Raw genomic sequence first — 26,399 nt, 5'->3', positions numbered from 1 at the left:
ATCAGTAATGTATATTTTAAAGATCCATGTATATTTTAGCCTAGAGGCATGACAGATAGCTTAATCATAGCTAATCACAGAATGATTTAAGTTGGAAGGGACCTTAAAAATCATTTAGTTCCAAGCCCCCTTCTGTGGACAGGGACACTTCAAGTAGAGCAGGTATCTCAGAGCCCCATCCAACCTGCCTTTGAACATTTTCAGGAATGCAGCACCCTTAAATCTAGACAACCTGTGCCAGTCTCTCACAGTAAAGAATTTCTTCCTGATATCTAATCTAAATCTACCCTCCTTCAGTTTAAAGTAATTCTCCATTGCCCTATCACTGCCTGCCTTTGTAAAAAGTCTCCAGCTTTCAGACCTGTTTACATACCAGAACGTTGCTATAAAGCCTCCACTGAGTAAATATTTAAACAAAAATAAATTAAAGAAAATAAATGAGAAAACATTTATTGATATTACTAGACAGAGTTTAGGTCTGTCTTAAGACTAAATAGAATTCCTGGTTATTTCTAAAAATTGCTGTATAGTCAAGCACATAATGAATTTCAGGTAATATAGCATATTGATATCAAAACAATTCATGTTCTGGATTGTTTGTAAATAAAGAGATTTAAGATGCAATTCAAGAATTTTATTATGCAGTCAACATCACCATTACAAGACTGATAAGGAACAGAGCATGACTACTTATTAGTTCCATTACATCTGAAAACAGTCTGAATCCAAAGTCATCTAGGATTATGCAGTTTCATCATTCAGTTAACACTTCATGCACACACAAATAAAACCATTTCCATATTCTTACCCAAAACATCCAATCCAAGGGTTTTTGCCAGATCTTTTACACCATCAGTTCCAAAAATATGCGTCTCATGCTTACATTTGGGGCATTGGAAAACACTCATATTTTGAACTAGTCCTAAAACCTGTCGAAGGAAAGGAAAGGAAAGATTACTCAAACGAAGCACTGGTATTTCCATGTTAATCTCTGATAATATAGGATAGATTATCCACTAAGAACCAACACAGAGTGGTTATTTAAAATAGGAATCAGACTCATTAATATCATTATCAGCTCTTATTAGTCATCTCAGTGGCCCCATCATGTGGCATTATTTCAATTTCTTCACATTTATACCTCTTGAAGACTACCAGCCTTATTTGCAGCAAAAAGTACTTCTTGCACAAACCTAACTTGCCAAGAACTCTCCCTGCTAGTATTTCATTTTCAAACTCTGAATACTGGAAGAATTTTCATGCTGCGTTTTACAGTTTTGTCCTTTGCAGTTTCAGGAAAGGGTAAATAAAAACATACCATTACAAGAAATTACACAATCAGACGTGCTTTTAAGGCATTTTTATAAGTTATCCTGTAGGGAAATATTTTCAAAAAGATCAGATTTGTTATTCTTCTGCAGAGCAGAAACATATTTTAAAGAAGAAACAATAGAAATAATTATGTGAAACTAAGTGGCAAAACCCATAGCATAAAAATCTAATACACACATCCTGGGTACCCTTCCACTGATGCCAGGTTTTCAACGTCATCCTTATAAAATACGTCAAATAAAAATTTGCCAAGTCATTCACACAGAAAAGTCTTCCTTCACAATGTGAAATAATGCTAATAATCTCATTCTATTCACATAGTAAACAAAACTCTACATTGAGACAGATCAGAATTTCCAGAAGTGACAAAAACAGCGTTCAAACGCTACAGGGTGGAAGTTTCTCTCGACCTGCTAAGGAACAGAACATCTGCTTTAAGAGATGCAATGTTACAACCTTTCACTTTCAGATTTGTATAGTACCTAGATGTGTCACATACACTATAGCTGAGTTTTAGAAAACACCATTTATTTTGCTATTTACTTTGTAGCATTTTGTACTTCTACATTTTCCTGAACCTTCTAGTTTTGTGCTTGAACAAGGTGGTCTCTAGTTATTAGAGAAGAAATCTATCCACTATGCTAATGAAGCATATCTAGGAGGAAACAGCAGTGTTCAGTGCGACCAACAAATATATTTAATTAAAGGTGAATGTACAACTCCTGGCACTGAACTTAAAATAAAAAAGTATGTTACTTACAATACCATAATAAGTTTCCTTAGCTATAAGCTGAAATTTATCAAAAGGTGGTCAGCTGTTTTTTCTATACCACCATAGAGTATATTTGCTACATCTTCCTTTACTTATGTAAAACTCTCAGATGGTTTAAAGCAAGGAACATTTTAAGAAATAATATGCTTGAAACAAAAATTACCTACTTCCAATTTAACACCTCAAAATGACTTTCCCCCTTTTCTACTCTTTCCCAGGGACTGTCAGAGAAGCAAGTGGAACAAGATTCTATTTACTGGCACATTATTACAGGTAATTTTATCATCCAGTTCTTACATTAGTAGAGACATTAAATACTGCATATCCAAGGGTATAAAGTGCAGGGACAGTAAAAAGGGAGCTGTACAGCCACAGCCTTCTACAGATGACCTCTAAGCAGGCATTCATCCTGCTCTCCCCTGAAGTCAAGTCATGGAGTTTTTTACTCTGTTAGTAACTGAAGAACACTGGAAGATGTATTTTTGACAAAAGAAAAATATTATTTTCACCAGGATATATGAAGGCCATTTTTGAAAGTACATGGGGAAAAAAGAAGTAATTTGAAATTTACACTCTAATTCATTTTCAGGTATCTTGGGGTTTGAACTTTCTGTTCTCTTCAAAGCACTCATACAACATTTATGATTCAGCAAATTTATCATCAAAGAAAATCTTATGTAGTCTACTATTGTTTTGTGACTAGTTAAGCATTATTACAGCTGTTTTGTTCATTCATGCTAGACCAGTTTTAGAGGCCTTAAACACTGTCTTTTTTTATTTCCATTTAAACGAAACTTACTAAAAGGAAATGACATTTCAGCATTACACAATAATTTTAATTTTTCTGTGTTGGTCCTGTTTGTCAGCCAATAAATAGTGCATATTTAATAATATATAATTTATCCATCTGGAATATGAAGATGCCACTTAAAAATACTAAGTATAATAAGGAATATTTCCAAAAAGACAACTTTACTGCTGAAGTGTATTTTTACCACGCATTTTTCTGCACATATATTTACAGAAGGGAGCTCCTTATGACCTTCAGAGCTTTTAAATCTACAAAGTAATAGGTCTGGCTAATGAAGTCAGTAATAACCTTCATTTTCCTGCTCAAATAATAGACTTGTAATAGCTCCAAAGCAGCTGTTACTGTCTACACAAACTATTTCGTAAGTGTGGGTGAATTCTATTCTAGTTCTTCTTGAGCTTGGCAAATTTGGCTCAGCAATGACATGAAAACTTTCATGAACCACAATACACAAACTAACCTATGGCAGCAGCACGGAGCTGCGTTCCATTTAGACTAATCGTTATTTTAAATGGTGAAGAGGCATCTGGCAAGAAATAACAGGAAATGAAAAACCCTTTCATCAGGAGTTATCTGCACACAGTTTCTGAATGTTTACATACTTCTTGTGCTCAGCAAACCTTTTGGTTACACAATAAATCACGCTTAAAGCCAAATACAGGACCTTCTAAGTTAAAGAAAATACAGTGATGAAATGAAAGTTCTCTGTATTTACATTATGAGACAATTCCTGAGAAACCCACTGCAGTCATTCACTGTGCTTAAGGACAGATAGCTGGTGCTGAGGTCTGACTGCAGTCTGATGGGGACTGAAGTGACCAGGGTTACAGTTCCTCTGCCATCAACCTCCTGTGTCAGTCAGCCACATTGCATTGAAGTGCTTCAAGTGAACATGCACAATATTTCTGTCTTCCTACCTTTCACCCTGTAATGAGCAATTTCTGTCTCTAATATCTGCTCCCAACGTGAAGCCATAATTGTGGCTGGTTACTCTGGATGCTTCAGAAACACCAGTAAGAATATAGCCAAATAAGCCATTTTAGTACAGCTCAGAAGGAAATACATAGCTGAGTTTATCTAAGCAGTTTTTTTGAAACCTGCAAAATCCATAACCTTCCAATTCAAGGAAACTTCAAGAAAAATTGCAGACTTAACTAAAACCCTATCTTTTCTTTCAGGGATATGATTGATAAGATAAACATAATGAACTGAACTCAGCCTCAGCAAGTGGAAATATGCAGTTTTTCTCCTAAATGCTCAAAATTATTCACTTTGAGTCACCCTCGGGAAGGCAAGAAAACTGGCCAAATTCGCATAACAGACAAGAATCTTGAAACTTGTGATAGGAGTCAGCAACACTTTGCAAATTCCTTCTCCACTGTAAGTGTAGGTGTGCTCCACTGCACAAGAGATGTGCAGTGATGTACAGTGGAGAAGGAATTTGCACCCCTTTTAGCAATTATGTCCTAAGAGTGAAAATATTCATTTGGCCAGTAAACCTGGTTTTAATGTTGACTCTCCTTGCCAGATTTCCATCAGTTCCTTCAGTCATTCTACTTCAATTTCAATAAACAACATGAAAAACTGTGACTTTACTGTGGTAATACTACACATGTCATCTGAGCCTTCAATAACTAATAAGAGAGGGTGTGAGGGGAAGGTGGAATATATATATATAGGCCTGTATGTACATGGGAGAGACCACAGTTCATTAAATACAGGAAAGCATACTCAGAGTTCAGCAACCTATAGCCTCTCTGCTTCTTTGAAAAGTCAGCTCTTTGCAAGCACTTGCAAAGACATGAAAGATTGAAGATCAGTTAATTATGTAATCAGGATATGTAATTTTAGCACAGACCTTCAGATTCCAGATCTTTGACATAAACCTCAGGTCTGAAGTTGTCCATGAAAAATTACATCACTTCACTTTCTTTAGATCCTTATATTTTGTTGACATTTAGAAATGTAGTACATCGGCAGAAACTGCCTAAAACTCAACCAATTTTTATACATATTTTGATACATGTACATACAGGGCAGAATAAAATGAAGCAGGGTGATGAAAAAGGTAAGGCCCGATAACTGGTTCAAGCGCATTCAAACACAACATGTGGTGTAACAGTTTTATTGTGACTTCTCACTTGATTTGACATCATCTGATAATTCCAATGAACCAAAACAGATCATACTTAATATCTTATCTTCCACTAGTCAAATCAGTATTAGCCAAGCCCATCCTAGAACACACGATTTTCTTGGATGCCATTCTCTCCAAAGGACATTGAACCAAACAGTTTTAGAAAGAAATCTTGGTAATTTCTCATTATAACAAAAGGAAAATTCAGTGACGCACTAACTTGAACACAATTTAAATTGAAAAAAAAACCATTTTACATCGTTTCAGCAAACCCAAACAAAATCAAAACAAAATGTTCTGTATGTTATTCCTCTTGTTTTCCTTCTGGCAGCAAATTATAAATGTTACAATGCTTCCATTTTGACGCGAATATGCTTAAATAATAGTTAGTAATAAGGAATTCATCAAAGTATTTCTTTTGTTAAGCCATCCTGTAAATTAAAAAAGGGAAAAGCATTCACTTCAACTTGCTGTTGCATTTTTTTAATTAGGAAAGCACGAACTATGAAAAAAACTTCCTTTCTTAAGAAAGAGTAGAAGTGACCTTCACACAGGTAAACAAGAAAACATCTTTTTTTCCTTACAGCTTATGATAAGGAAGCATTTCAAACCATATTCTTTCATCAACTGCCCATTTAAAAATGAATCTCTACATAAATATATTCTAGAGTACTACATTCAGTTACTTAGCAACTTGTAGTACCCAGAGAAAATATCAAGTCAAGGATGTTAGCCTGTTTAATATTTTCTCCTAATTGGGGATATTCTTAGATTTCTCATTTCTCAAACAAGTAAGCTAAGATATAAGCTATAAACCTCATGAAAAACAATGATGGGACAGCCTTCTACTTGTCACAATAGTTACAGAGCCCTTCAAATGGCCAAGCAACTAGATAGAAGCATATTTCCACCAAAATTTGAGTTTGCTTCTTAAAAAAAAATCAATAAATTATTTTTCTACATTGCGTGAAATTTGAAGCCCCAACAGAGACAGTGCTGAAGAGGACATGTAATGAGGACACATAGTATAACTGAGAGGCATGCATTACTTCCTAAGATATTCTGTTCAGCAATCTGATCTATTCCATATGATTAAACAAACAGATTTAAACAAATCATCTATTATTATGGCTTCAGCCTAAGAAAATTCTCCCCTTTCTGTATAACCAAGTTCCTGACACAGATATAAGAGGGAATCTACGCCTTTTAACAAGAATTTATTAAATTCAAGTGATTTCTGAATGGTCACCTACTGCTGCATATGGAATTATTTTTTTTACATTTTGGAAAAAGAAAAATCTACTGGTATTTTTCATGTAGAGACTCACAGGTACATGGACTTTTCTGAACATTTCAGCTCCTTTGCGTGCATCCAATAAAGCCACGTCTTGTGGAGTGGAGACAATCACAGCTCCTGGGAAAATAAAACATGAAATCCCATTAAAATGTATTTTATTAATTATTCTGCTAAATATTTTAAATATTTAGTACATGCTACTAAATTCATAGTAGTCACACAGTTATATGCTTTTAAGGAAGAAAATTATGCCAGGTTTTTTATTTCACAATGATCAAAATAACTGAGATATGATATGAAGTGATAGTATTTTAGATACTTTCATCATAACTTTTTCCATGTAGAAACCATTTATACTTTCTAAATGAGAAAAATTATCTAGTATCATACAACCATCCACATGCTAACAGATTGCAGAGGTGGTACTCTGGGAATATCTAAACAGTAACAATCCCATGCCATAATTATATTTTAAGTTTTTAATTTAACAATAAGCCTTGTTCTAAAACCGGGAGGCAGGTGCTTGTAATCAGACTGTTGTTTTCCAGACCTGCTACACTTTCTTGAACCATGTCACACCAGACACCAGTGCATTTGTATAAGTGATACCACAAAGGAAGAGGCTAACTGATGCACACTTGCACTAGGTTTGAATAAAGTGTTGCTCACTGTTCAAACGTGGCTCCAGGTTACCTGATAATTAGTACTCCTGAGAGTTATTAAGCACACAAAACAGCCAGAGCCCCTTGTCTAAGTTACATTCTAAAGTAAAGTAAGCCTACAGGTTACTATCCCATACTGTTATTACTTCTTGATTAATACAGCATGAAAAACCAACACACACATCAGAATATTCTACATGACTTCACAAAGAGCATCTTTTTCCAATTGCTATGGGGTTTCAAATGTTATTTCCTCAAAACTTGCAACAAAAAACTGTTCACGCTTAACCCTATTTTATAAAAATGTAATGTACAAGGGAGCATTACTGGTTAATTGATTAGCTTTGGTTTCACATTGACCATCTGGTGTCAGAAGTCTCTAATACAAGATTTCTGTAGTGTCACGTTATGCCAACCATGTGCAAGAAATTTATGTCAAACTTCACACTAACAGCAATTACAACAGAGAATTCAAGATGGTTGGAACAGCTTCCTACTGGGCCTGCAGCTCCCAATCCTCTGTGTACATGGCAAAGGAAGAGGTGGGTAGATTTCCAGAGATATGCAATCCTGGCATTGCAGCCAGGGACCAGAGCACCAGAAGCCCTGGCACTGTGAGAGCACTCGTGGCTCTGGCAGCACTGGGACAGGAGCCCTGCCCCTACAGCATCCTCCTGCTGCCGGGTGGGATCCTGCCTGCTGACAGCCAGCCGTTTCCAAACACTGCCTGACAGCGTGTTTGAATGTTTTCAGCCAGCATTCTTAACCTCTAATTTGTGAAAGAAAAATACAATCTGGCACCCCACTCCTGAAAAGCTGCCAATCTCTGCCTTACACAGTATTATACACAAGTCCAAAAACTGAATGGCACATGTCATGTATCAAGCAAATGCAATTTCCCTATTTGCTCAAACTCTGGCATCCAAATAATTTGCTGATAGTCCCAAACCAGCCTGTGTCCAATGGCATCACAAAGAATAATGTGCAAGCTTTTCAGTTACACTGAAATCACCTTAGCTCCTCATTTCGCGAACACAGGGTTACTTTACAAGCAGCACTGAAATGTAGGGTCAATTCCACAAAATGAATGCACCTTTCCCTAAAAGCACAGGCCACAAGTAAATAACTGAGACTCAGTGTCCTTGAGATTTTTGCATATTTATCACAAATCTTTCAATACTTGAAAAAAATACTCATTACTGCTTTCTTTCCAAGCAAAATTAGAAATATGTGTCTTGTGTGTATACACACTTTTATTCACAGTCTTCTCTGAAGATGCTGGCTCAGCATTCCCTGGATCTTCACAGAACCTAATATGCACTCAAGGAGACTGGAGTCGACATTTGCTGGTTCATTATTAATTGTTCTAAGAATCTAATAATTGGCATGGCATGAAGGACAGACTATGCACAACAAAAACACCCACTAGAACCGCAAGCAGCTTAACAGAGAGATATATTTTACTAACAAATTCTCATCCAAAGGGAAAAAAATAAAAAATGGCAAAACAACCCAATGGCACAGTTTGGGCCGCCACAAGCACCAACTGTCTGTACAAAAAACCTCTGGCTCCTGAAATGCATGAATTAAAATTATGCTTGGGGACAATTTCCATGGCTTCTCCCATAGAAAGAAAGCTGACATGCTCAAGAAGCTGCTGTTGAGGGTGTAATAGTTGTTCTCTCCTATTTTCCTTCTTACTCTGAGCTAGTTACAGGCAAAATTTATTCCCAGCCAGCTTGTACTGACTTACACCAACACCCCATAAAACAAGTGTCTTCTGTCTTTCTTTGGTACATCTGCTAGTCCAACAAACCCAACCTGAAGTTCAAGAATTCAAATTATTTGCAGCATTATTTCCTTTACTAGCAACCAAATATGGCAAATGAGACTTTTCACAGTGCTCCCCTCCCTGAATAGGTTTGCATATGTTTAATTCAGAAAATTATTCAAAAGATAAGCAAGAAATGACGCAGCCTACACTTTCCTTGCTATCTTGGCTCTACACAGTTAACAGGAATATCAAGCAGTAAAGAGTTATTTTGATCAATAAAGTAACAAAATATGATGGAATTCATGCACACAGTATGTCTCTTGAAGCAATACGTGCAATGTTTACAAAAGTGTCTGAATGAGACAAACTGAGGCTGACAAATTGAATGGAGAAGCTGCAGAAACTGTAATACCAATCACAATGCACACTGGAACATACTAAAAATTCTGTGTTTGCAGTTGTGTGCAGAAAAATAATTTCTGTGCCTTGAGCATACTAAGGATATCTAAGTAGAGCACATTTATGTTTAACTGACTTACCTATTTACTCATGTGTTCCATTTTTTTTTTAATTTTGATGTATTATCTTTGACAAAAAGCTGATGCATGTTCACCAAATCACACAGAACCTGTGAATGGGTCAGGCTGGAAGGCATCACTGCAGATCACCCAGTCCAATCTCCCTGCTCAAGCAGGGTCCTTTAGAGTATGTTACTAAGGATTCTGTCCAGATGACTTTTGAGTACTTCCTGTGATGGAGGCTCCACAAGCTCTCTGGGCAGCCTGTTCCAGGGTTTAATCACCTGCACATTAAAGAAGTTCCTACTTAAGTTCAGGTGGAATTTCCTGTACATCAGTTTCTGCCCACTGTCTCTCTTCCTACTACTCAGTACCAGCAAGAAGAGCCCAGATCCTTGACACTCTCCCTTCAGATATCTATATACATTGATATAGTTTCTCAGTTTTCTCAGTTCTCTCAATTTTCTCCAGGCTAAACAGCCCCTGATTCTTTAGAAGTGGTATGCTGCCATCTCCTACTCTTTGCCCTTTGCTGGTCTACCTACAGGAGCTCCATGACTCTTCTGTACTGAGGGATCCAGAACTGGACTCAGAACTCCAGAGGAGACTGTATTAGTAAAAACTATGTTAACTGTACTTTTAATCCTTGAGACACATTAGACACAGAACTAACAATACCCTGTAACACTGATGTTTGCCATTCTGATTCAACCCCAGGTCCTTAATCCTCAGTAAAAGATGTGCCTACACAGCACATTGGTGCCCTTCTGGTGGACTGGTGCTCAGCAAATTACAAGCACTCAAACAGCCTATAATTTCTGGGTATAGAAAATATCACCTATCCAAAGCATAAGGTGAAATGTCACCAAACCTTAGCTATAGTCAATTTGTACCCAAGCAAAAAACACGGAGCTCTAAAAAGCAGCTCATCAGCAGCAGTGTAGAAGGTCTACCTTAGGAGGAAAAGGATGCCCCCAATATATTTTTTTCCCCTCCAGTGTCTTCAAAGATAGATTTCAGAATGAGGCTACGTGTCTCTCATCCAAGATCAAGGATCCCACCACACGCAACTATTAGACCATGTCTTATATCAGCCTCTTAGCAAACAGTGCCACCTCAAAAGCTGTGAAGTATAACCGACCAGAGAGCCTGACAGAGTTCTGGAGGATAAAGACACAGAATAATCGTATCTGCTGACTGACAGCCACTGAACACTCTTAGCAAGGAACCACATTCATGCCTCAGTAAAGCTGTAGATGGCCTGATCTGACCACACCACTCATGCACTTCTTTGCAGTTTTTGCTACCTTTTCCAGGGCATTAAATTCAAACTTTTAGATTATGTCTTCCAGTCATAAATAGCCTGGTTAACCTGACTCTTCTCTACCGTGGATCTCTTCAGAGCCCCTCTGACCTTCTGTTAAATTTGTCCCTTCAAAGATAAAATTTGCCTGCAATTACAGATGCATCTTTGCACTTGAAGATGCAGGAAAAAATCTTACAAGAACAAAGACTTCTGTCTTTGCTGTAATTTCAACTGGCAACAATTAGAGATAAACTAACATTAGGAAATGGTTCATCCTCTAGGATAAACCTTATAAAGACGTTCCCTCAGCTTTTACGTGCGGCATCTTATTACGAACAGCAACTTAAAAGAGCTACAAGTGTGATTTTGCATTACAGGATGCTCACTTCAACCTCGTAATATAGCTCAGAACTGTCCCAAAGGCTAGATCCTGGCTGCATCACAGGCCTAAAACAAAAAGCTAATTCCTCATAAGACACTGCCACTTTGCGCTCTTTCTTGGCTATCTGAATTAGCATTTTTCTGGTCAACTCCATTCCACCTCCTGCTTTCAAGGGCATTTGCCAATCATGTCTAGATTATTATGAGAATTGTACTAAGCAAGAGCAAAGTCCAAATAGTCTCCTGATAAATGAATATGATTTTTTTCTTTAAATAAGAGGTCCCAATCCAAAGAGGAGAACTGGGTAAAAGAGCGATTTTATTGTAGAAAAATGACAACAAATGACAACAAAATCAGCTCCCCAAACTATTCTGTTGTTTACTTTTTATTCCCTGGAGGTGGGGATGGTAAAGAGCAGATTTGAACATTTAGTTTTTCAGAAGAAATAGCTAGAGGAAAAAATACAGTACAATTATTCGTATGGATTTCTCTCATCTTTAGCAATTGTCAGCTGAACACTAGGCTAGTTCACTCTTCCCATTCAGAATAATTGGTCTAAAAACTAACAAGGCAATTGCAGTTGATCTAGTACTTAGCATACACTTAGTCCACTGTTGCCAGACCTCAGAAAGCTCAGTTTGCAAAGCCTCTATTCTTCACAATTTTTTTCCTGAATACCTGGAAACTATTCTTCAGAAACAATAAAATTTAAAGAACTTGTACTGAATACACTATCAATTCAGCTTCAACAGGCAATGTGTGTTAAATCAAACTCCATGAGCCAAGAACGAAATTTAAATTTATATTGGAAGAGTGTGAGGTTTAATGTGTAAACTCATACTATATTTTGGCCTCTAAATTAAGTTTACAGAGTCTACTGAGTCTGACAGTTCATAATGAAGCACCAGGAGTGTCCAAAGCTAAGATAACCCTGACAATAATTTGCATTTGTCAATTACATTTATTTTGACAACAGAAGCAGACTATTTCAACATGCAAACTGTATTTGGATAAATACAAAGAACTATTTGAAAATCCCCACTGGTGCAACTCAGGGGTTTTTTCTGTTTTTCAATCTATCCTAAACCCACTTGCCTTTCTTTTCCTACAGCAATCTAAAACATCAAAATACAGCATGAAATGAAGAGTAAACCTACATCAAAATCTGATATTAAAAATATTTGCCATTCAGAATTAGATCAAGTAAAATTTACTATTATCCAAGAGGCTCCCATAAAACAGCTTCCAAAATTTACTGCAGAAACTAATTATGTACCTTCACCACAGAAGAAGAAAGCAAGCTCAGAAACGGAGGAAAACATTGTATATTACTGTTAAAGCAAAAGGAAAGATCAGATGCCTCACATCGTGCTGTGCATCAAAGTAAGAGATGTGCAACAAGGGGTAAACAAACACCCAAAGAGCAATGACAGAATGCAGATACACTTCTTAAACTGTATGCTACTCACAATTTATACAGCAGCACTGGGCTTTTTTTGATCATTTCTCTTTAGAAAAGACAAGAGAACAGCACCATGCCTACTCAGAGCTTTCAATTTCACATAACTTCAAAAGTCACTGTTATACAAGTCACAATTCTTTTCCATGCTAAATCATGCACAGTTTTATAAAACATCACAGTATTTTTAAAGCTGATTTTAAATTCTCCATTTATTTTTTTTAATGTTCATTTGTGAAAAGACAGTCTGCTCATCACCTGCAACTCCCTGTTCTTATATGTTATTATATATTGAGCCAAGATCTGGTTCTGTTCAGTCCCACACACTGCTATAAAATAGTTGTGCACAAGACTACACCCCGGTCTGTGTGACGCTGCCACAAATATGAGTAAATAATTTGGTTTGCAAGTATGGTGTGTCACATGACAAAGAAGTTAAAAGTGCCAAATGTCTTCAAGTTGGTGGCATCCTTTTACTTTCTTCTATTCAATGTACACTGAATAGAAATAGGATTTTTAATGTTTAACCAGTAGAGATAAAAATATGCTTTTTGGTTTTATTTAAAATAATCTATCAATAACCTGCCAAAAGAAATCCTATTAATTACAGTTCTTTGAAAATTCATATCTGAAGTAATAAAACTTCCTTTAATAAATATTTCGGCACTACCTGATAAAGGCATTCAGGAGATAAGTAAGACATACATAATGCTGAAAGATGCAAACATTCAGAAAAATTACACTATTTCTAGGATAAGGCAGTTAAAAAATGGTACAAACTCTGTGTAATGTTGATTTTAAATATGAGAGGTGACAAAAGTAATTTCCTGTATGATTAGCAATGACAATGCTTCTGCTTTTATAGAACTTGAGAAACAAAATAGTATTCACATTGTTTTTTCCTTTGCTTATCTTAACTAATTGTCTTTCTGATTCCTATTAACAACCTTTTCAGAGGTTATTATTACAATGATTATAATATATGCTTTGTATGGGGAAAAAGTTATTTTCAGAAGGTGGGAAAATTAAGAGCACTGAAATAAAACCTAAAGCCTTTTACCTTTCTGTCTCCTTTACAGCCAGTTGAATACTCATTACTGTAATTATTAAAAGATTGCTCAGTAAGATGTGAAATTATTTGTTAGTCTCAGTCAGCTTCCACTGGGCAGATGTATACTTCTAATGGTTTTCACTACTATGGCACCTCAATACCCTTAGAAAAGGGTGATATGACAAACCTTTAGCAAATGGAACAATTCCAGCATTGACCTGGAGCTGGTTCTGCCAGCTGAGACAGGATCAGTCTCTAGAGCTGTCAAGCTGTCACACTTCACTAACACTGACTTCACTTAAACGTTAACAAGGAGAGGGCAGCAGACAGCCTAATTTAATGGTCAGCCCCCACAATGCAGCTTCTCCACGAGGCACAAGTGCTTGTGCAGGGCTCTGAGACTGCCTCTTGAACAGATATGTTCCCACTGATTCCCACACAGCCCTCCCACTCTGAAGGGAGAGAATAATAAACTGCTCTCCCAGTCTTTATAGAGGCTAATTATCCATCTTCAATAATATTTATTACATTTATGCCTCCTTTAGCTAAATGATCAAATAAATCCACTGAGTTAGATTTCTCAATTTAGCAACTAGGTAAAGCAAAGGAATAACAAGCCTTATCTTTCATAATATCATTAGTTCACACTATGTCTCGACAGTAAACATCATAACATCAACTAAATCCTCTGTTTCTGAAATGTTCAAAAAGCTGGAAAACATGTAAGGATGTTTCTAATTTTGCCAAGCATGCATGCTCAATACATGCTAAAGAACCCATTTCTGAAAGTTTTGTTCATGCAAAAGATGGAAGAAAAAAATAAAGAAGTAAGGAAGCAGAACTCAATACAGATTAAGTAACAATGGACAAGAACAAAGCCATTTTCTCCAGACTGACCCTGGATTTCTATTTGGAAAGCAAACTTGCATCTGAAGAAAGCAGTGGTGCTTATGCAGAAATGGGTACCACATTTTCAAGCTATTATAACATTCCTCATCTACGAGTTTGTTGAAGAATGACTGCAACATGAGCAAAGTTACAGATGATTAAAGCATAATACACTAAATAAGATGTGTTTCCTTGTAAAGTGACTAAGACTAATAAAACCAAAAGTCACAGTAGTTTCCTTTTCCACCTTCTTTCAAAGGAAAAGCACCCACACAAAACTGCTGCCTCAGTCAAGGTTGCCTGAGGCTGACAGTCTCTTTAAGAGACTGACTACTGGAATTATAAAACATATCTTGTTGTACTGTTAAGTATTACACCTGTTAAGTATTCCCCCAGTCTCCTTTTGACTCAAGAAAGCTATGGGACCTGTGATGCAGGAAAAGAAACCAGTCCTGTAAAATTAAAACCCAATATCATTTCACATATCCTAGCAGTGTCTCTCTTATGCTCAGATGTTGCAAAGCTACAGCTTTTCATGCCCCATCTGGGCAAACCTGCCACAAACAAAACACCTTCACCAGGGCTCTTTCTCTCACTCACAGAAAATTCTGTAAGTGGCTGGCAATAATATATGTGTGCAGGTTTTGTAAATTTATTTAGAGGCAAAATTAAAATATTCTACACTGTCTATCCCGAGGAAGCCACAGATTAATAATGAAAGAATCGTAATGCAAATACAGTATCTCACATATGCATGAATGCAAATCAAAGAACAACTTTCATGCAAATTAGATAATGCACTTTAAATTTACTAAACTAAGATACATGTGTTGTCTCTGAGGAAAAACAGAGAATTTTTTCCACTAACACCATGACTGTTCAAGGCATCTTCAAAGGATAAAGAATAAGAAAACCAGAAAGGAAACAGAGTTGCACACCACCAAATACTTTCTGTACCAAAGTAAAAGACAGAGTGCTTAGAAAATACGAATTGCAAAACCAACACAATTCTGCACACTGCTCCAAAGATATGATCATCAAGATCTGTAACAGTCTCTCCCACACCTTTGAAAGGAACCAAGCTGAAGAAAATAAAAGCCTGCTAAACAATATGATGGATTCTTTGAAAGAAGAGACAGAAAGCAAGTAACGAGCAAAATAAGAAAGAAGAATAAAGAAGAAGTTATTCAAGCTGTAATACACAAAAACACATCCTTCCAGTGAGGGTGAAAAATAGCCACAAAAAACAGGAGAGAAAACTCTTCCTAAATCACAAATTCATCAAGCCAGTAAGAACACAGGAATTACATATCTTATCACTCCTTGTCTGCTGTGTTTGTCTTCATCAAAAGCAGACTGCATTGTTTTTTTAAACTGCAAGAGTCAACTTCAGCACAGTCAACAAAACCAACTAATGGGAAATGTAAAGTGATGCTATCACTCCTAATTTTATGAAGCTAGGATTGATGAGAAAATAAGCTGAACTGAACAACTGTAGGAACAAAGTGAAGCCATTTCAGAATTCAAACAAAAATCAGACATTAGCAAAATTTAGAAGACATACAGGATTAAAGTCATTTCCATCACCTCTCTGTCCCAGAGGACCCAGTGCACATTCCTGAAAGCAGGGCAGAGTTCTGTGGGGAAAGGGCACAACAATCCCTTGAAAATCAAGAGTCTAATGACCATTTCTATGTTAAATCAGGACACTTAGGTGTACTGTAGTAAACAGAAATTATCAACAGCCACTGTACTTTAAAAAGCCCCTAATAAAACCACAACTCTTTAACTGCATAATTTTACTGCCCTTATGTACATTATTCAATTAAATTCTACCTCAGCAAAAACCTCTGTGCCACAGTCATGTTTCACCTCATTGCTTAAAACCCTGGGAGTTAAAGGCTTTCCTGCTTTGCTATTGACACATGCAACCTACTAGGTACTGTATCTAAGAAAATGGGTATTAATCACTCTTTTATTTTATTCTCTTTACTACATAGTAGGTACAGAGAAGGAAATTTTCTAGTACAAAACTCAGCAGGTTTTGGCAAGACTGTCTTTCCTTCAAGAGTTACAGCTGACTTCTCCGTCTTTTCAAAACTTAGCCTAAAAGAAACCAACACAACTGTAATGCTAACATGTTAAAAATCACTGATAATGTTTCCAACACCACACAACTGATAAAATATTTTCTCAGCACGCTGGAAAGAAAAATAAAAGTAATTTTTGACTGGTTTTATTTTTAAAATAAGTTTTTTCTAAAGCTATTGAACCTAATGAACTACAAATCTCTGAAGCAGTCAAGTAATATACATACCTGCAATTGGAATATTCTGTGATACTGACAGTTGTACATCTCCAGTCCCAGGTGGCATGTCAATCACTAAATAGTCCAGCTGACCCCAGTCAACCTAGAAGACAACAAAATAAACATATGCGGAGATTTACATGTTTTTATTTTTGCCTCTTGTAATGTAAACAAGTGAACCAAGGACCTCTAAAAGAATAATACTGAGATGCCCTCTTAGTCACACTTTCAGCACAGGATCAAGACCTTATTTTCCTGAGACAATCTTTGCTGATCACTCAAAACCATGAGTGCAACTTTATAATGAACTTCATTGACATAATCATTATTTAATTATTTTTAAAAAAATAGCAACAACTTAAGATATTTACTTTAAGCTGCTTAATCATAGGTTAGAAGCAAATGTTAGGTAAAATTCAGGCTAAAGCTAAGGGTGTTTATGCAACAAATATCACTTAGAAGTTATTTCCATTAATATAAGACTACTTTCCTTCCTTCTTATCACTTGTTGAAACTATGTAGTTTATTTACTACATACATAGTTAGCCTTTTTTTTCTGTTTTGTTGTTGTGAACTTAGAGCTATCAGTACTGGATTTTTTCCCCTAGGAAAAAGAAGTGTTGGGAGAAAAGAAAAATAAAGAAACAGAACATCCCAGATTTGTTAAATTAAAATCACCAGCTATAATTATACAGAGTGACAACATTCTTAACATTCCAAAATTAAAAAAGTTTAATGGTTGCTAGACATCAAATGAGAGCATCCATTAAAGATAATATTAGACTCCATTATGAGAATGCTGTGATTACTTACATTTTTTTACTAGGACAGATTTTCCAGGAGAGCCAAAAAAATCTCCCTAGAGCATAGTGCACCAAGATAAACATTCTCTTAAAGAGAACAAAAATTATCCTAGGCCTACTCTATATAATGGAGCATATAATATAAATATAGTATATATATAGTAGTATATATAATGGAGCTCTCTATACTTTATCTAAACATTTCCCAACAGATATAATGGAATTATATGGTATGTTTCTGAATCATAAAACATATGCAAGATACAACTGTATGAGCTGCTTTAAAACAGGAAAATGCCAAACTAGAGCATTGTATTTTACACATTCCCTCAAGTATCATTTTAACAGCAAAAAATAATCAACACTTCACCAGTCCCCAAGTTATTGCATGGAATACTAGACCCCAAGCTATTGCATGGAATTGTCAGGGCAATGCTCATTCATTTTCATTCAGTTCTTGTATGGATGATGATCTTCTAGGGAAGCACATCCTACATGAAATCCAGATCACTAACTCACTAAGCACTCCAGTGAGAAATGGAATTTTTCAAGGCAGACTAAGGAAGAAGGAAGATTTCAGAGCATTTATGAGAGAACAGGAATGGAAAAGCTTAGCTGAAAATTCTGACTTTAGGTGTCTAAATTAGGGACTCTCAGGCACAACTCCCTTTTCTCATTTTCTATACAAAGGCTGCAGGAACACTAAACCATGCCTAAGCCAGTCTAGCTAAACAGGAAATGCCACTTCTGTTAACCGCAGCAAATGCTGCATTTTTTCACATTTGATACTGATCTATGTCATTTATAGTATCTACATTTTGTCAAAAAAAATGACATACATCTAGCAGACTAAAATCAATTACCATTCACAATCATATTGAGACTACATATCTCCAAAGAAAAACTACATATATGTGCAAAAATATACATACTGAAACAATTATGGGTAGAGAAGCCATTTTATCTGAAAAAAGAGTCTGGTTTCCACTCTGGTCTTCTTAACTAATCTTGCTTAGTTATTCACTAGATAAATGCTGGTGTCGATTAATGCCTCCTTGTCCAGTAAAAACTACTTTGCTCACATGAAGGTATGAATTTCAAATTTCTATGTTTCTTAATTAAAAATCAACCATTATAAAGGCGACAATTTGAAATTATATAGATGTAGTAGTTTACAAAATGAACAAAATCACATTCCTTGAAGATTTGCAACTAAATACACAGATCTCCTGTAAGTAACATGCAAAAATCTCAATATGCAAAATCTGGATCTTTCATAATAATCAGAACCATTTTGAAATGCTAGGTAGGTATAAGCAGTTTTAGTTTTTAAAAAGCATTAATGGATTAATTCAAAACACCTCCTCCTCCCTACCATCTTCATGAAGCTTGATTCTGGCATCTTTTGTTAAGTCCATATATACTTATACAATATATAATAAAATTCCAGTAATCATATTCTCTTTCCTTAAACGCTTCTACAAAATAGAATCATTAAACTGGTTTTTTGCTTTCTGCCTTGCAGCAAGATGCAGTCTGGAAACACACCTATGAGTGGCACAGCACCACTATCATTCTAACACAGTTTCTAATCACTTTGTCTGCCAAAAATACTTGGTTCTTGGGTATATTCTTGGAAAAAAAAATTGGATATTTAGTAGTTTTCAGCCATTTTCTCCAGGAGCTCACATTCAAGTCCTTTTAGGTACAGCACTGCCTCATGAAGTCATACAAAACAATCCAAATCCCACCCTTATCAGAGGTAACTGGAAAGGAAAATGCATTCTCCTGAAGCTAAATAAAAGCTGTCTGGTTTTGCATATACTTGCAGGCCCTAAATTTAAGCCAGCTCCTCCTGTATAAAAAAGTGGCTTTCTGGGCTTGACCTAGAGCTTTTTTTGTCAGCATTTCCAAATGTTTTGTTCCTCCTCCAACCTCTTCAAGCACTAGTCTCCTTCATCAAGTTCCGTGTGATTGCCCAAGGTACCAAGCATTACAGTTGTGCAACACTACTGGAGGTGACAGCAAACACCAACAGCTCAAAGCCTTTCCTAGACATTCAGATTTGTGGGGACACACAAAGTTTTGCTCAAGAAGTTACTTTCAGAATTTACCCCATACTGTAGTAGGGGAGAAAAGGTACAGAATTCAGAGGGCACCAGAGCTTTCTGCCTCAAACTTTCTTAGTAAGCAACCCCAAAACAGCCAACGTGCACCTTCTGGATTGTCCTACAAATAATGATTTTTAATAAAGTTATAAACCTTTGAAAACTGAAATTAATAAAGGAGTCTTAAGCACATGGTGAATCTCATGGTAAATCTCATTGCTAGGCAACAAGAAAAATACCCTGTTAACACATAGTGTAATTAAATTATAACGCTTTATTTAACTTATAGCAGTGTAAACCTCTTATTTCAGATATTTTCTTCAAATTCATGGATTGAAAAGAAAAATAAATGAGCTGCCTATCAAATTAAGTGTTGTCTGTTTTATTGCTTACAAATTTTATCACAGAAAAATGGAGAAGTTACACCATTCCAGCAGAAGTGGAGAGGACATCTTCCCACTGAGCAGAGTAGGTGGCAGACAGGATTTTGTCACACAAGTTCAGAAAAAGCCATAGTAAAGATGCCAAGGTCCCTAAGTACTAAATATATAAGAGCACTACCCTCCACAAACCTCTCTGAGCCATGCCACTGCTGGTGTTGCTGAACTGGTGAAAATCAGGTGGCTAACTAGATTGGAAAACCATTTCTAATCAAAACTAACCATGTTCTTTATTTTGAATGCATTCAAGTAATTATCCTCAAAGTTTCCTTTTCCTCTTTTTCATTTGTAATTCAGGGCAAGAAGGGAGAACTGCACCAAAATTACATAGCCAAAACTTCTGGAAAGAACTGATCTAGGGAATGCTGCATGTAGCTCCATTTCTCACTGTGGACTTCCTCTTATTTGCTTCTATTCTGCAAGGACGGGATGTCATTCAGTTGCTCCTCCATTACCCTCCCACAGGAATACAGCAGTATGAAAATCTTTTTATTAAACACATTATTGAATGTAATTTGGACAATTTGTTATAGAAGTGTACACTTTATTTAACGGAAGAAGAAATTATGGGTATGTTACTAAACTGCAGCATAGTAGAAAGAAAGGGGGGAAAGACATTTTTAATTTAGAACTGGAACATAAAAGCAGGAGTGGCTTTTTGAAATCTACTTTTGCCATTAATTCAACATTATTGAAATGGAACAAATAATTGGGCTGTGCTATAAAACACTACTTTGAATGCAAATCCTGTTGAGATGTAAAAATTTACCAATTTGGGACCACTGTCCTCATGCTCTCAATGAGTTCCAAGAAGTGTGTGTGTATGCAAATGCGGTTTCACACAGGAAAATGAGCTCAGATTAACAGCACATTACAGTAGATGAGTTCCCTTTGCAAGCAATAGGCAGACAGGGCTACAAAAGCCTGCCTTGTAGCATCTGAAATCTGTCAGCACCTTTGCATGTACAGAGGTGTTAATGTCTTTGCCCCTCTAATGTATACAGTGTGTAAAACATTTCAGAGCATAGAAATGTAATTGCGTTTTCCTTAAGCACAGCATTCATCTTTTTTTAAAAAGGTTTGACTTGACATTTATTGTTAAGCAAAGTAATTAAGTGCCACGTGCTTCTGTGTATTTTCCCTTGCTCAGAAACCCCAGGAATGCTTCTATGTAAATTACTTTAATCAATCATTCTGTTTATGTGACAATCCATAATCAAAATACCAGATATGCATTTTGAGTAGGAGTTCTAAATAGCAAGTTAAACCCAAGGTAGAGCACAGAGATACAGATGACATTTCTGCTGAGGAACGAAGCCCGAGCATCCTCTGTGCATGAGGCAGAAATGATAAAGCATTAGAACAGAAGAGGGATTGCTTACTTATGACTTTGAAGTAATCCTCATGTTTGGTTGTTTGGTAAATAAGAGAAGATATTATTTATTTGTTCTTATTAAGAGGAATACATGCAGAGTTACAATCAAGCGTTATGCAGGTGCAGACTTGGCAGCAGCCAGCCAAACTGAACACCAGCATCAGAAAAAGAGCAAGAGCTACACTGCAGGCAGCTTAAGTTCTATTCCTGCCAGATCCATCCTCCTTTCCTAACTACTTTGTGTGTATGTTAATGATTTAATACAGGCAAACAGTTGAACAAAGTAAAGGTGAGAAATTGTGTTCCTACATGAAGATTTATATACCTATTCACATGTACTTGTGTTAAGATAAAACATGCATTTAAAATAAAAACCATGTATTTTAACATAAAACAATTCCTTGAAATTAATATGGTAACATGATAATATTATAAAATAATTCCTTGAAAAATTACTTACAGAATGCCACTTAGACACACACAAACATTAGGAACAAGTAAATAGTTTCACAGTGTAAGCAAACAGATAATCTAGGAACAGCATAATGAAACATGGCATTTTAATCTAATTTTTTAATGTACTTTCTGAAGTACTTGATAAAGAAAGGAGACATTCCCCAGACATAATCCAGAAGATTTTTAGCCCCTACGGAAGCTTTCTCTTTGGTAGTATCACAACAGGATATGCCACTGTGCTTAACACAACTCGACACTTTCTGAACAAACAAAACTGCCCCTTTGACTTGTCCTCTGATGCTCAACCAATCTCAAAGCCTTGCAATGTGACACCATGAAAAACAGATGCACTGCAACAGTTCAAATTCCCTCTAAGGTATTTATGAGCAGTCTGCTGTGCCAAGTTCAGAGAGAAACTGAGGTGAACCGTAAGAACAGTTTGCTACAAAGACATCCACAAGGAAAAGGAAATTCTCCTAGTCTTTCTCTATATAGGTTAAGAGTAACTTTTAGAAGTAAGTATCTAGGAAGAATGCCTGAGTGTTGTTCAATTCTACAACCAGAACAGAAACTGGCCTGCTCCTCTTCCTCTCTGTTGGCTTTTAATAATGTTATGAGTTGAAGGCAAACACAGTAACCTGAAGTTTTCTGTCACCTTCATTTGTATAAACAACAATACGAAACACCTGCCAGAAAGCAACAATAAAGAGGTTATTCTCTGTGTGGTGTTCCAGGAGACAGGAAGGCACTAAACACCAACTTTCTTCTGGAAGTCCAGTCAACAGTATATCAACTTGAAGGGAAGATGGAACCCAGCTGTGGGGCAGTCCGGAAAGCCCACAAGAGCCTGGGGATAATCTGAGGGTGACTGACAAGGAATAATTCTGATGAAGACTGTCTCAGCCCTACCACATATAAAAGGCTCTTCCTCCAGGTCCAAGCTGTTACTACAAAGAGCTTTTGTGAGCTGTGATTCCCATTTCCCAGAGTCTGCTCTCTAAAAGATGACAGTTTGGAAAGCAAACTTGTATTACGCAGTTTTGAGATTGATCACTGGTCTGTTGCTCTCTCTACCCTTGAACAATACATAATTTGCAGAAACTTTTCTTCAGAAACACAACATGGGGTTTTTCCCCCAAGTTCTACAATACAGAATTGCCTGTGGCTCAGCTGTTGAATAATGACAACAGGAAAAGAAATACAGAATAAGCAAGTGTCTATTCCTACATCTTTTTGCAATAAAACTAAGCACAAAAGTTAGGTAAAAGTCAACAAATCAGAAGAAACTGGGCTAGCATCACATCTTCTAATTGAACTAATCACCAGGTTGATACAGCTATGTTAAAAACATCATCTAAACCACAAATTCTCTTTGAGTTCTCCTTACTAATACACAAAGGTAAAATCATTGTTTAGCTATCAAACCCAAAGCCAAGTAACACATTTTTAAGGCAGTATTATCAGGACCTAACTTAAGCTCATAAAATTTATATAAGGTGTCTGAATCAGATTTTCCCTAAAACAACAACAGAAGGAAATATTTTAAGTATTGGCAACAAATATCAAAAGGGAGAAGCTTAATAAGCCCACTCCCCATATGTATTTCAGCCTATACTTCTGTAATGATGTTAAAAGCTGATATATAATTTAAGACTGAATACTTAAACTATGCAATGGAAATGCATAAATTTAGGAAATGTTCCTAAATTGCTTCATATGTTATTTAACTTCCTTAAGTTGCTTGAGAAGTAAATAGAATTTTCTTCTTAAGTTTCAGTTCATTTTCTGGCATAAGAAAAAAAATTATAAATTCCTTACTGGGGTACCAACAGACTACTGTAGGTACCATTTAATGACCATCACTGAAACAATGATTTTAAATCAACACTTAAACTAAAAATCATTAGATTAAAAATGTCAGAAAAATGTTTCTCAACTACAATGTAAAATGCTTTTCTTGTACAGAAAAGGGAACTTCTACAGAGGCCAGTCTAAAGCCTTCTGAAAAAAGATTACTGAAGAAAGTAACATGATAGGTGTTATTCAAGTAATTAAAATGCTGCTGAAGAAAGCCCTCCAGTATTACCATAAATAGTGCTACATAAAAACTAAAATAGAATCAATTAGATGTAGACCACTGAACAGAGGCCAAAAGACAGTAAATCTCAATATAGAACTTAATTTTCTGCCTGGTGAGAAGTTACCAGGTTTTAAAGTGAACTAGTCTTGAGTTAAAACATGAATTTTAAATAATAAAATGCTGTTTTCCTTTTTTTTAAAACAACCTGTTTTTCAAAATATGGATTAAAATTTTCCTCCAAAATTTTTGTACTTAAATTCACAAGTATAACTTCAGCAGTCACTGAATTCAAAAAAGTCATCCCTTGCAAATGAAGCCAGTGTTGGAGAGTCTGCTTGAATTATGTTAAAGCACAAAAATCAATACTTCCAGCAAGAATTAACAACAAGGCTGCACAAAATATAGAACCTTTCAACTCTACAGGAAGATTGAAGAAGATGGAAGAATGTGAGAAAAGAATGTAAGCAGGAGTATGTATGAGAGTGAACAGAGCAGACTCATGACCATGGGACTGTAACTCTGAAGTTGGTGTATGTTCTCTGTCAAAGAAACTGCCTTTAGGTCAGAAAGGTGCAAGAAAAACTGCATATACACTGTCCTTACAAATAGCAGAACACAGAATGGGCATTAATGACACAGAGAAGATGTAAAAACAAAAACAAATTTTAAAACCATACACATTTTGCAGTCACACACATACCATAGCCACAATTTAAAGATGTGCTGAATGTCATATTCCTGGAGTAGTAAGAGCATTTACTATGAATTAGACAACAGATAATCTATTAAAGTGTGAAATTATAGACTAGCAAAACAATTGCTATGCACACAGAACAATGATTTTGCATTCACTAGTGTCTTCAGTTATGAATCTGCAACAATAAAAGTGTTACTTGTATTCCAAACCTAATTAAAATCATTTGCTGCAGGTGCTGATACCATGAGTCTCAGGGACATCCAGAGATTAGTGCCAAGCAATGGAAAGCCTTCCTATTTTTATTCACTTCCTAGCTTTTTCTTTAGCTCCAGTTCTTATTTAATGCAGAATAAAAAAATCTAAAAAAAGAAAGCAAAAAAAGAATTTTAAATGGGTGTCCACTTTAGCTCTTACTTTGCCTAGTAAGACCTGAATTCCAAAGGCAGTATTCTGCTAGGAGAACATAATCTTTATTTTAAAAGACACTATTGATGGAGCAAAACACAGTAAGAAGTGAAACATCTTCTACAGCTTCATGAATAGTACAGAAAAGCAGTTTTTCCTTTGTTAGGGAGGGGGAGGGGGAAAAAAGCCCCATGACACTAATCTCTGGTACCTTAAGCACAATTACTTTACGTTTGTGTCAATCACTTGGGATGTGAGAAATAATCACTTTCTACAAAGAATACTGGTACAAAACCTGCTGCTATTCTTGGATATCGGCAGTTATTTTCCAGGAGCAAAAGAGATATGGGAGGATGGTTTGAGTGAAGGATCAATCTGTCAGCTTCCAACAGACAGAATGCAAGCTGAATTATTAAAAATAGAAGAAACAACTCTGTGCAATCAGTTTAACATATATTAATTCAATAATAATTTTAAAAATCTGCTTATACAGTTACACTCATAGTTATTTAATAAGTAAAATTAACGTGTAATGTTAAACATGTGTCAAAGTTCAGTCAATATTCCAAGGTAGCGAGGTTCCACTTCTATTTTGATCAAAAAGATGAAAAAGAATGGCTGAAAAATGTGAAAAAAACATGCTCAAAAAGCAGCTTTGGTAAGCTCCACCTACACATTCTCCCAAACATCCTGACTGCTCAGGAAAGGAAATAGAAAATCTCCATTGAGCATAAAATTTCAACATGAAGCCAATTTGGGATCCATTAATTATACACACATTCATGGGAAAGGAGAAAGTCTTACAAGCCCAATGTAGCAGGCAATCTCTAAATGCATCTGCCACTGGCAACACTGAACCCAACACAAAGCTGAGCACATGTGGCCATTAAAAAATAGAAGAATCAAACCAAAAACAAAATCACAAAGCCTGTCACTCTACTGTTATAATAGCAACTGCTTAATATCACAATTAGTCATATGAGAGAACCTACCTATGAATGGGAAGATGTCACTTTTTATTTCCCAGACAGGTGGTATTTAGCTGGATAAAACTGTGTAAGCAAAAATGCAAAAGCCACAGAAGCCACCATGATCCTATATAAGGCTGGCAGCTAAGGTATTCACCAAGAAAGCTAAAGCTTCAGCTGAAATTAATCTCCTGCACAGATCTGGTCATGCTCCCCCTGCACACACCTAGTCCTGCCCTCAGGAATCTTGCATCTCTAGCTGTAGTGCAGAGGGTTATGACTGCTGCATGGGATTGCAGGGCATTCTCCAGGGTAGCAGGTAATACAGCCCTAAATGCTAAACTGCTAACATAACCAAACTTGCACCTCT

At 36.2% G+C, this 26,399-nt stretch overlaps 1 protein-coding gene across 8 annotated transcripts in view; it reads right to left on the bottom strand.

Annotated features, from left to right (window-relative positions):
- Window positions 1-26,399, bottom strand: part of NUBPL (nucleotide binding protein like) — a 76,732-nt gene that overhangs the window by 12,746 nt on the left and 37,587 nt on the right. For all 8 annotated transcript variants that reach the window (XM_030948669.1, XM_030948670.1, XM_030948672.1 and 5 more), the window contains 3 exons: window positions 16,707-16,800; window positions 6,381-6,466; window positions 809-929 (listed from right to left, as the gene is read on the bottom strand). In XM_030948669.1, the coding sequence (XP_030804529.1) occupies window positions 809-929; window positions 6,381-6,466; window positions 16,707-16,800 (301 nt within the window). The remainder of the gene's footprint in view (window positions 1-808; window positions 930-6,380; window positions 6,467-16,706; window positions 16,801-26,399) is intronic.

Source organism: Camarhynchus parvulus, chromosome 5 (genome assembly GCF_901933205.1).
Source record: "Camarhynchus parvulus chromosome 5, STF_HiC, whole genome shotgun sequence".
NCBI lineage: Eukaryota > Metazoa > Chordata > Aves > Passeriformes > Thraupidae > Camarhynchus > Camarhynchus parvulus.
This window is presented reverse-complemented; position numbering and strand designations above follow the sequence as displayed.